This window comes from Rhea pennata, chromosome 2 (genome assembly GCF_028389875.1).
Source record: "Rhea pennata isolate bPtePen1 chromosome 2, bPtePen1.pri, whole genome shotgun sequence".
Lineage (NCBI taxonomy): Eukaryota > Metazoa > Chordata > Aves > Rheiformes > Rheidae > Rhea > Rhea pennata.
The window spans coordinates 136989969-137003266 of NC_084664.1; the positions used below are offsets into that span (position 1 = coordinate 136989969).

The 13298-nt window shown below is 34.3% G+C and overlaps 1 protein-coding gene across 2 annotated transcripts in view; it reads right to left on the reverse strand.

The window, feature by feature from the left end:
• The window catches only part of ZFPM2 (zinc finger protein, FOG family member 2), a 313230-nt gene that overhangs the window by 222759 nt on the left and 77173 nt on the right, over window positions 1–13298 (reverse strand). For both annotated transcript variants that reach the window (XM_062570439.1, XM_062570438.1), the window contains one exon: window positions 9941–10039. In XM_062570439.1, coding sequence (XP_062426423.1) covers window positions 9941–10039 — 99 coding nt within the window. The remainder of the gene's footprint in view (window positions 1–9940; window positions 10040–13298) is intronic.

Here is a 13298-nt window from a genome sequence, read left to right on the forward strand (position 1 = left end):
AGAACATATTTTAAAGTCAAGTATGACCGTTCATTTTTGCCAGTATGATTACACTGTTTAGAAGTCTTGAGGGAGACAAAGGATAAAGTAGAGCAAGGGTAAGGAATGACAGGACAATTTGATCCCTCTTTCTATTTTTAATAACATATCATATAAGATAGCATAAATTTATTGGACTGGTTGCCCACCCTGGCAAAACAGAGGTATGGATGAGTGAGTATCTTACGCACAAACACAAAAGATAAAAATTTTATAATCATCCCTGAGTATTATTAACACACTTGGAAAGCTCTGAAGCTACATATATTACTAGTCACACAATACAAGGAAGTCAAAAACAAAAGGTTACAAAGTTGGTATTTTTCAGAGTTGATAACACAAGAACATTCTCTCAAGATTACTCTTATTTTAAACTGTACTGGATATATTTAGCTCAAAATCAAAATCAATTAACACATTTCTAAAAATTAAGACACTTTCGAGCACTCACATTTGAAAAATTATCTCAAATCTTAAAATCTTATTCAGAATAGTATTTTTGTCCTTATGACTTTCTTTCAGTCCCAAGCCAACTCTGTCTAGCTCCCTTTCAGGGCTCAGAACCATTCTGAACTGATTGTGTAATTTTATTGGGTAAATTTCAGTATCCAGTTTGTCACTGATGTGTTGCATTAAATTTTTACTTCTAGCAAAAGCTGGCTCTTTCAATGGTTCCTGATGATAACATTTTATCGTTTTCATTACGTTTTTCCAACTTCATTGTTATGACGTCTTAACAGAGATAAAGTAGCTTTCAAAAGAGGCAGGAGAAAAAGGTATTTTGAAAATCAAAATATTTTCTTTAATGATACGCTAAACACAGGATACATCACTGAAACTAAAAAAAACTGCCAATTTAAGAAATAAATCTAGCACCTCTCACTAGGTGCTCGCATTCAACTGCTAGACTGTAGCTCTGCATGGTAAATAACTCTGTGTCGTGTATATAGTTCAATGTATTAACACATTCGTCCTTCGATTGTTCAAGGCACTGTTGCTATGTAGTATTCCGCATGCAATAATCTTAGCTGAATTAATGAGAAAAATACAACAAAGAGCAAAATAGTTGTGGACCAATTACATGCTCCTTTTTGATTCTCACCCCATCTGTTTCCAAAAACAGACATTGTTTCCTAGTCCTTTGCAATTACTAGGGTGTTAGTTTGCCTTTATGACCAAACTACAGTGGAGACAGCTGAAAAGTGCAAAGCTTTCTGCCAGCCTCGGCAGGTCCCTTGGTGCATGAAACTACAAGAAACAATGTATTGTAATGCAGATGTTCATTGATTCCCTGCAGAATTTCACAGAGTAGGAGTCCTTCACAGTGTGACCTACAGGGATTTGTACTTTACATAATACCCACTCTATAACATATCATGCCGAAAGTGAGGCACCTAGTGAATCTGATCATTTGCCCCTTGCACATGTCTTTCCCAGCTATCAACTTTTTTAGAGAACAAGAAGTCTTTTGTGCTTGAAACATAAATGCCAATCAAAATAGAATGCATTTCTAACCACTTTTCATTCAGAGTTCATTGCCTTTTACGATCCAGGGCAAATGTTCTTGCCTCATACTGGATGTACACAGAAGTGAAGAGAATTTATGAAGATCGTGGATTAATTTCAGACCTAGATAGCCTAGAAAATCGCCCACTTACATATCAAAATAGTTCCAAAGAACAATATACACCTAATACTGAACAAGAAAAGCATTGCTTTGTCAAGTGGGTAAATAAAGGCTCAGAAATATTAAATGAATACTGTCAAACTAAAAACAACACACTTCAATGTTCTGGACAGTTTCAGCTTTCTGAAGCATTTTGACTAGCAAAAAAAAGGAGGTGTTGCGTTTGAAAATGTTCTAAAAGGATATTCATTTAAATAAAATTAAAGCTCTAGGAACGTAAAATGTCCTTATGAGAAAATGTTATTTCCAAACTAGATTCATTTCTATAGCATCTGATTTTGAAATGAAATTTAAATTCACATATATACATTAGTTGCATGAAACAATGATTAAAAAAATGGCAAATGACAAAACATTTGGAATGCCTAACAAAGGCTACACATTTAGTGACAAACCTGCTGCTTATTGGTATGTTATGCGGCAAGTCAAATTAAGTAATGCTTATCTCCATGTTTACATATTTCTACTGTACTTGCACCTTAAATCATGACATGGAGCTATAGAAGTCACTGTAACAAAAAGGTAACATCAAGCTAGCAACTTATCTCGCAGTTTCCAATAGTGAATATCGCCTATTCACTTGATTCTGTGGGAACTGCAATACACCTCATTTTTCTCTTAAAGCCTTCGTGATCAGCATTTCTGGCTAATGGGCAACATTTTATCTTGTAAAGGTCAGCCATAAAATGAAGACTCTCCAAAACATGATCACATCCATTATACATGCCAGTAGGTCATGCAACAGCCTGTTACCCACAAAAGTCAAAGTTCTATGTAAGAAAGATCATAACAAAGATTAGGTCACTGCTTACATGTTAGTTCCCACAGCTTCTCCCAGTCTCTCATCTTTCAGGCCTGTGCAGAGAACAGTCTGCTAGCCAGATCAAACTGTCTTGAAGAAACAGCCCATTTCTGTAGTGGTTAGGTCCATTAAAGGTAAAGGAAGGCTAATTACATGGGCCAAGGAATGTTTCTGGACACTGAAGTCTAATGCTACAGAATGGGCCACATCTACATGCCAAGAAACCCGCTTAGGCATTAAGTAGGTCTTTGCATGGAAACTATCTATTGAGGATGCTCCCTGGAATTAACTTCTAAACTATGAACACGAATTACTTGGGAAGACTGCCAGCTAGCCTGAATCAAAACTGTGCCAGAGACCAGTTCAACATTTCGTTAGTATACACCATTGAATTTACTAACACAGGTGTAGTTTATTTTTTCTTACAGTTGTTAGCCCTGCATCTTCTCACGAAGAGACAGGAATGTGTTCGTCATGTCAGAGCAGAGAGGCAGGGCCACTGGGAAGGTCTGCAGGAGGAAGAAGGCTGCTACGGCCCTCAGAATAATTCACCTCACAGCCTGTAATTCAATAATTCAGTCTGAGAATTGCCCCTGGAAAAAGGGCTGCCAAGAGTTGGTCATTGGCAAGATGAATATCCTGGGTCTTGTACAAACATATATAGGTTAAATATTAAGAATGACTATTTTAGAATATCAGTTTTTACAATCATGTGACTAAATTAGACTGCCAGCTTTTGTTTACAAAAAAAAAAAAAACTCAAGATCTCATGCTTGTAGCAGAAGTTTGGAAGTGAGTCCCAATAATGTAAGGACAGAATATGTAAATTATAGGCACTAACTACACCATTAAGGTCAAATGAGTTGACCATAAATAGACTATTTGGGAAACAATGGTTTTAGTCAACAGAACAATGCCTTGCAGAATTCTCTTCAGTGTCTTTCAGGTTTCAGTATAAATCTGCGTAATATGTGGAAAAAAGACTAGGAACACTGCAGTCCTTGAAGACCTAGATGAGTTCTATACATCAGAATGAAAATAATTTAAAGTTCTGAATTTAATGTACAGGCATGGCGACCTCTTAAAACAGTTCCACTATCAGAATCCAAACCACAAAGCATCCAACCATTAGCATTTCCTTCAACAATCTTTCTCTCCCTTGCCGGTACATACCTGAGCACAGAATTCAAGTGTCAAAATATGCCTGAAGTGCAAGGCTTAACTTGATGACTATTACCACCACACTTAGGCTATTCTGAGTGTGCATGACTGCTTCCTAGTTCCAAACTAGTGATGGAAACTGGATTAGGATTCACAGAATTTTCTCCCTCTTCCTCCACGGTCTCTTCCCCACCCCTCACAGTATGGGCTTTCTGCTTTTAATCCAATACCCACTTCACTACAGAAGATTTATTTAGACTGCCTCTTGTTTCATAAAGCGCTCCAAAAGTCTGTAGTGATTTTGACACTTTGTTATAATGTTTCTATGACCCCCCCAAGCTCCCTCCTTACATACCACACCACCACCCAGCCTCATTTTCATATGGATACAAAGCATCAGGATAAAATGATGGTTCATTATAGTGGTACAGAGCTCTTATCTTCATCCGGCAAGAGTCATTTCCTTCCAAAGATTGAAATGCAAATGTGAAAATTAATGATAACTGCATTATCTGATAGCAGAGATAATACCGATTCGCTGTCAGAGTAACACACAGTCATTCTATGATTTCCTCTGCTTCTTCACAATATTCTTCTTACTGTCAGACTGTATCTATGGTTAACTATGTTTCATGGATTTTTGTTAATTTACATCAAATAGCATTTCCAAGATCTTATATCTACCACATTTCCCCAATCAAAAAAGAAACGAAATCAGGACAGTAATCTCCAAGTCCTTCTTAGGACTGTTTTAAAAAGAAAGAAAGAAAAAATGGAAAGAAAAAAGAGAAAGAAAAAAAAAAGGGGGGGTGGGGAGAAAAAAAAAAAGACTGTCATTAGTGTCTGTTTACATCTCACAGTGGTCTACCAACCATTTTGTTTTATCTTACACACTCCTGCCTTGTAAACCAAACTGTTTATAGTACTGCTAAATAATGTGGAGTAAGCCAACAATCAATACATATTTACAATGATTCTTATGAATGGTTACAGGAAATCTATTTCGAAAAGCTTTCCAAACTACCTTTTATACCAGGTAGAAATGTGAACCTGGCATGTGAAATGTTTGCTAGAACCTTATTGACCCACATCCTGCTAAAGAAACACTGTAGAATTCACACAAAGCACTGGTCCTCTGCATCTTTCAATAAAAATTAACAGCAGCATAGTACACAGCATATCATTATTTTAAAGCACTATTTAATTTGCTATTTACTATTTTATCTTACATTTTCTAACACACTGTAATAGCATCAACCTACAATGGTAAGAAAAAGAAACTACATTGTACTACATCTAACTAATCTTCATACTTCTGTTTAACAGTTCTTTGATATATGCATATATGTTATGATGAGTCTCCAGAGATTTAACATGAGCTGTGACTTCATCCTGCCCTACTGTTATCAATAGCAAAAGTTCTGTTGATTTACTACAGGCAGAATTTTACACAAGGGAAACTTTCACTTTATGTGCAGATGAATGTAAACATATAAAGAAACCCATAAAATGACCACAAGAGTTTTAAATCTTATTTTCTACTGTGTATTTTTTCATTCTGGATGTGGGAACTAATCATCGTCTCTTCCTTTCCAAGGAAAATTCAGATATATTTCAAAAGAAGTTAAAGTTGATTTTCAAGATTATATAACTCATAAAATCAGCACATTCTGCAGGTAAACTGCGTTCTCTTGCTGCTGTGAAAAAAAGAGTCTATGTAAGGAATAAGTTGGCAAAGGAGATCCAATTTCTCTTTCGGATCTGATTTTTTTGAGTGGATTTAATTTCATGTTTGTAAATGTCCTGTACTCAGTTCCCCAACTGTTAGACAGAATATTTCACTATCTTAAAAAGTAGCTTCCAGATACAATTTCATCAATGGCCGAGATACTCACTGGTTACTGGACCTCTGTTAGAAGAAAGGCCTGTCAAAAGAACTGAGCACACAGGATGCTGAAGTGGGTTTTGAAAATTTCACTTCAGCTGAGATGGTCAGAACTTGGAAATCATGTCCCGTCTGCGTACAACAAAAGAATCGTTTGATTTGTCTCCAGTGAAAAAATTTTTCCTTACGTATTATTCACTGATTAGGTATGGATGTCTTCTGCTGTCATGTTTTGCTCCACCACTAAAGAACAATAGCATAGAACTTAAAAGGGCACAGAGAAGTTACTATTCCTAACGAAACTTGTATACAATATTTCTGGAGGAAAAAAGAAAAAAAAGAAAAAGAAATTGCCTGATGTGGAGCACTGCTGGTACTAAATCATTATAAAATGCATCCAAAGTATACACTATTTATAAAACTAGTATATATTGTATTCATCTATTCATTCATTTTTAGTTACAAGCAATTACTGTGGTCAGCCAGTTTGACTTCTGCCTCAGTACAAAGCATACTGGCTTCTGTGAATCTATCCCCCTTAAAAATACAGTATTTATCACAGAACTAGATCATGTGCTCTAGAAAAATATCTTATCTTGGATGTAAATATTTCTAATGACAGATAATTTACAATGATCTTTTATAAAATGTTCCAGTAATCAACTCCTTAAGCATTGAGGTCTACTCTTTGTGCTCAAAATAGTGGAGCTTCAACATTCATGGGATCTTCTGATTTTTTTGCTGAAATAAGGTGCTCATTGTTATTATATTTCCATTCATTTTTTCCACTGATTTTTAAACTTGAATTTTTCTTAATTTTTCTTTGAAAGAGAGCTAATAAAAGCCTATAATAAAAGCTTTTAATAAAAAACTTTAAGAAGCCGTCACTTTCATGGAAGCTTTGGGGAAATCTATTCTTAAACAATTTCTAGTTAGGATTCATGTTTATTCATTCAAATATTTCTCCCTTTTGATACAGTTCATGTTTGTTATCTTTTTAACAATGCCAAGTACCTATATTAGCAAAATGAGCTTTATTTTGTTCATGTATAAAAACATGATCTCTAGATTGTAAACAAGCCATTTAAGCATTTTTTCTTTATCTGTCAAAATGGTGAGTAAAACATAATTTGCTCATGTTTGGTTCAACATTGTTCTAGCTTAGGAACCTGACATCTATGGTTTTCAAAGATTTTAAGAAAGTTTTGGTATCGGACTCACGTAGCCCCTAAGATAGTTCATTCACAGTTCTCCAAGTTCTTACACAGAGTATGTGTGCAGGGAATGATCCTATTCTCTAGTATGATGATGGTCTATAGAAAACATGAGTAAGTTCCTCCTTTTATTCATTATCTGTTAAACATTGATGACTGGCCTCAGATGCACTCCTAACCTGGCAATAGCATAAAGATTATGGAACTAGTTACATTTAAACATATCAAGGCATGCATGTGAAAACAAATGCTATATTTAAGACTGTAAAATGATCTGTGTTTTTATTTCATCTCCATTCTTAAAGAAATAAATCTTTTCACATAAAATTGTCTCAGCCCAGTCTTGCTGTGCAGACTCTTCCTGTTCCTTGGACTTTTGCTGTTAACTACAATGGAAAAAGGATCAGGTCCTCACATCTCTGCCTGTATGTAGTCTATTGACCTCAGTTTCCATTATTTCAGAGAGTTTTCTTCTCATCAACAAGAATATTTTTATAAATGAGGATAAGTTTTCAAAACATTCAGGTTAAACTCTTAGTGACTGTGTAGTGCGGGTATCATCACTGCAGGAAGTCCTTGATGGTGAGAGGAGGTCACATAATCTTGTAATCTGAAAGACTGCCTCAGCAGGAACTGTTCAAATCTACAACACATTTAACTATAGATTCTTCTGCACGCAAATATTCTAATTACAAAGATTTGAGACTGCATGTGAACCATATAACAATGTAAATTTTTAAACAAAATAAACTTCAGTTCATATCTGGAAGCTTAATTTTGACTCATCCATGAGCAAGTTATTACCAATGAGTAAGTCGGAACTTCAGTTCCTGGCAAGTACTGGCTCTGAAAATAACAATATGCTCTCCTGGCATAAAGAAAGAAAAAATTAAAATAACAAAATAGCTTTTATGAACAGCTTCATTTACAAGAATCCTTGAATTGTCACAGTCCAGATTATCAGTGGACAGCAGCTTGTATCACACAGAACAGCCAGCGCTGGAATTCTGAGAGCTCTGGCTCAGTAAAGAGGCCAGAGGTAGACCCAATAGCAAACAACATATGGCCACCTACTCTTAGAAGGTGCATCTCTAGTATACATTGGTAAAGTGCTGCAGGAAAGTTTTTAATGATTCTGTTTGTGGTGTGCTAGCATGTCCCTGAATAAGCAAAAGATTTCACTCTGCTTTTCCTCAAAGACAGAAAGGAAGAGTTATCTTTTTTCTTGTATTGCATGGTTGAATTGATCTTCTGCTGATCATTGCTTTTTCCATATCAATAAATAACTAAATTCATTTTAGAAAGCATGAAAGATGAACAGCTTGGCATGTGGAATGTATTCATTCCTTTCTACTTTTCATATACATTATTACCTTGTAACGAACCAATATTTAAATAAAATAAAGCTTATGATTTCATGTTTGTGGCCACCAGTTTTCTAAGGTCAAAAGGAATTTTCCTGTACTCAGTTATAATTTCTATCTTATCTCAAATATAAGTTATCAACAAATATGCACTATAGGAGCTAAACACATCTTACTTTTTAACATCAAGGATAATCATGAAATATCTATATATTAAATATATATATATACACACACACAGATATTTACATCCTGTATGCCTTACTATCACAAAAAAATACATCTGAAATTTTTCTATGTTAGTTCTTACAAAGAACAATAACATTAAACAAGAAAAAATTCAACTACACTGAAATACAATAAAAGCAAAAAAGTAACAAAAAGATTACCATTTATGAGAGAGTTTCTTTTTAACAAAATAGAAAAAAACATTCATTAATCCCTGATGGCCTTTAAATCTGCAATAAGCAGGAAGGGGCTATTCTGCTTTATCCAAAGATTTTCTTTGTGTTATTTTAAATGTATTGTGAAGGTATTTTAATACTAAATCTTGTTTTTATATAACATCATAGTGCTTCATACAGAATATGAACTTACTTGTGTATTATCATTATAAACATTTTAAATGACATCATAATGATCAAATATACTATCTCTTAATGTTTCCATTATATTTTCCAGCTATTGGTTTCAGAAAATTACCATTAGAGGTGGTGTCCTCTTCATGAGCAGCATACCGTAATTTGCAAAATCAAACAAGGACGAAAATGTGATTGAAATATAGGATATTTTTCTAATGAAATATTATTATTGCATTATAAATGATTGATAGAATGCTTCTGGAACTCTTTTCTGATATGCTCATCCTTTTCAGTGAAAATTTCCATTAGAGATACAGCTATTCTCAGGTTATGTTTGGCTTCAAATACATGTTTTTCCAGCAGCACTATTAAAACATAGTAAATATAAGATTTTAAGATCCATTCCACAGTCCATATCCAATGAAAACATTGCATTGAATTTAACTGGAGAATTGCCTAATTCAGAAATACAATTTATCCCTTTATCTTAGGTATCTTAATGGTACTAGACAAGTTTTACATATTTATGTTGAACAGATGTTTAGAAATTACTCTTATGCAACTATTACATCTTAGCAATATTATGCCTGCATCATCTTCACTGTTCACAACAAAAGATGTTACCGCAAATTACTGTTTTAATGTGAAGTTCTAACACTTTATTGATTGCAATCTAAGAATTTTTCTTTTAATTGAAATCAATGACCACGTGCTGACTGCTTTATATCAAACTGGTAAAAGAAGTCCTTGAAAACATCAGCAGTTACCATATCCATTTGTTAAGCTCAATGTGCTGTTACGTGTAGGCACACAGCTTGAGAAGCTACACAGGTGTTTGGTTTTCTGGTCTCAAAAAACACAGTAGAAAAGGTTCTGCCTTAATACATCTAGGGAACTGGGAACTTGGTGATAAAATTTAACCCTGAAATTCTAAGCAACAATATTTTCCTTTATTTCAAGCAGCTATTTTACACTAAACAATTTACTCACAAAACAGTAAGGCCAAAACAGCTATTTACTCAAGATCTTTATCTTGGTACTTGTCTGTTGATGTCCCTGACACCAAAGGAGCAAAAAGAAATAGTCCACTTGAAAAACAATGCAAAGCAGAGCACATACACTAAAATATATATATGTATATTTATAAAAAACCTCTTGAAATCTACAGTCAAAGAATTTCTTTGGGTTTTCAGTTGTATTTTCCTACCTGGCCCATCCCAATCTTCTGTCTCCACAACAAGTTGCCCTGGTTTCTCTGACCTCGCATCACCATCTGATTCTGCTGCCTCCTGGATGCCTTCATTGCCTGAAAAACAAAGAAATATAGTATTTACACATTTCTACAGTAACTTTTAGACAGAGCTCCTACAGAATCCAAGAGAGTGCTTACTTATATAAGTGAAAATATATGCACATCTAAAAGCGCAGAGGAGAAGAGAAAGATGTATTATTAGGCACCAAAATTTGTGAGTACCCAGTGATTCAAATAAGCCTTGAGTAATTCTGTTGAGACAAATCTTGGAAATTGGTGTTTTTCTGGTATACTTAGAAAAACAGAATCACAGTTTGCACCTAGTTTGTAAAGCAATGAACAAAAGGTCCTAAGTTTGCATACACAAATGAGAGAAATAAATTGACTTGTTACACCCAGCCTGAAGGGGTGATTAAGCAAAAAAAGTTTTCAGTTAAATGCTTTGATGAATTGACACCTAACTGTTCCTTATATATTGCAGATTAAAGAAACTCACTACAGAGAAGTGGTCCGCTAACAATTGTGGCATTTCTGACAAATAAAGGAGATCTACTCCATGTTTTATAGGAAAGTAAGGAGTTTCATTTTAAAGATTTTAAGCTACTGGCAAATCCCTGTAATAAATTTCTCTCTGAAAACCTTAAATTAAAAGAACTGTAACATTTCTGATATATTTTAGGCTATTTGCCATCTAGCAGTACTTGAAAAAGCTTGTCTGCCTTCAATAACTATGCAGTGTGAGAAGGATACACTGAATATTGTGCTCATGTTAAATTTTTAGAGGTGACCACTTTATTATTTGATGAATTTTTTGTTGAATGTGCTGTTATTTCAGTCAAATAATGATTCTAGGCAAGCTCCATGCAAAAATACTTTGGAAAAAACACTACAAACAAAAATATTGAAGGTTAGAGGTTCAGTTAGTAGTACAAAGTGGTCTGGCTGCAGTAAGTGTTCAAACAATGCATTAAGAGTGCTTATCCAAGCCAGTAACTTACTGGTTGGGTTGTGCCGGGCTTTTTTTTTGTTTTGTTTTACTAATAAATCCAAGAAGCCTTTTGCATAGGAAGATATTATGAAGAACAGAAAAATCACAGCTACACAATAAACTACATCAGTCTAACAGGACTGATTCATGGTTTAAATTTTGTACAAACACACAAGCAAACTAAAAAAAAAAAGTGTCCAACAGAAAAGAAGCAACGTTAAAAGCAAATGCTGTGCATTTCAGAATCTGAAAATCAAACTGCTTGTTGATTTGATCAGAGTAAAGCAAGAAGTAGCAAAAAGCACAGCAATTAAGGAGTAACTTGCAATTTTTTTCCACTCATGATAAGAAAAGCTTTTGTTAGCAACATAGGTAAAGAAATGTGATTATAAACTATACCAGATCCCCATGTTATCAATGGAGCTATATTTATACTTGATAAGACTGTGACCCAGAGTTTTCAAGTACATGATCATATACAAGCACTATGAAGTATTAACTTTATGTGTACATGTAACATCTTGTAACAACATATTTATAAAATAAGCAGTTTTTGAAATCTTAAATGTAGGAGCCTGGTAAACTACTACTTACACAAACACAACATCATATTCACTGCAGACTCTGCTAACAAGTACTATACTTCAGTATACACACAGGCACTTAAAGCTAAAAGGCATCCTGAATATCCAGTATATCTTTCTGTGTTACATACACTGTATAATTTTACCAAGGCATTTGCAGTTCATGTGCTTCAGAAGAATCTCAAGTTACCTTTCAGAAGAGAGTCTTAAAGATTCACACGCAGAAAAATCCAAGATGTTTCTTGCAATAATTTTGCAATTATTTGTCTTTACCAACTGCCTGATTTTACATTACTATTTATCTAATTAGTCTGCAGTAACTGAACTGAGTTTTGTCTAATAGACTGAAGAACCTTCTGTTATCAGGTATCTCTACCTTCATAGCTACTCATGGTTGCAACAAAGCACTCTTCATGGAGGATAAAGGATACTTCTTCAAAGGTTCAGACCTGGCCACATCAATTCCAGTTTTTTCCAAAATGTTAGAAGGCACTTCACAGAAGGACTGTTTTAATGATGAGTTTCTAACTCAAGCTATGTAATCACTGTATACAGCTCTTAAAATACTCTTTGCATTGACTTCTTATACCAAAGAAAATGTTTCTCCTCCACTGTAAACAACAGAGCTATACAGACTCAATTTTAAAAAGTCCTTAAAAATAATAAAATTTTTTTCAGATACAACCCAAGCATTCTTTTTTAGCTCCAAAACATAAAGTTTTCCCAGGTTATAATATATGCAAACCTAGCATCATCATGCAAATTTGAGGATTCTTTCAATCAATGAAACCAACCAGAACATCAAACAAACAAAACTGTTAGAATTGAAAGAGGAGGAGAAACTTAAGTGAAAAGATTGGACTGAAGGGCAAAAGAAGGACAAAGTTACAGCTAAGATATACAACCTACAGCATGCAGTAATTAAGTATTTGGGAGATGAAGAACGATCTGAAAATTTATGTTAGCAGATGGCTTAACTTTTCATTAACTTGCATTTTCAGTGATTCATGAAGTATGGTGTTACGTATGTTTCATAATCAAGTTTTCATGAATTAATGCATGTCCTGTGCAATTAGAGTAGAACAAAATATGTATAATTTACATTAAGAAAAACTATGTTTCCTATCCAAAACTACTTGTGATTGTTTATGTGAATATTTGCTACTATTTATCAACTACCAAGTCCATATGCTACACACTTGAAATACCACAACACTGTTTTTCTCCTCTTTCTCTCTACTAAAGCAACTTCCTTGGGAAACCAGTAAACTATACATTACTGTGGACTTTATAATCCACTGGTGTAGCAATTTTAACCCAGGTCAGATGACCGTCAAAGTCAAATGAAGCCAGGCTACACGAAAATGGACAACGAAGGTCAGTCCATTTACAGCTGGAGAAACAGCGTAAACAACCAAAGGAGGCTTAGCACAATAACTGGTAAGAAAACATATAAGCTATTTTTTCCTTTATTTCCTATTATTTAATACTCTGAAGCTGACCTTTGTATAGCTCAAAGCATCTTATTTCCATTTTCTTTCCATTGTTTATCCTTTTGTTCATTCACTGTTTCTCAGCCTCAATAAGACTATTTTTATTTATATTTATTTTAAAACTGATTACAGCTTTTTTCAATTTACAGATACAGTCCTTTAAGTTTAACTGGATCCCAGGCATTTTTTTTTTCCTTTTTACATATTGAATCAAGTGCTTTTTCCTTCATATATACAACTCAATTTGC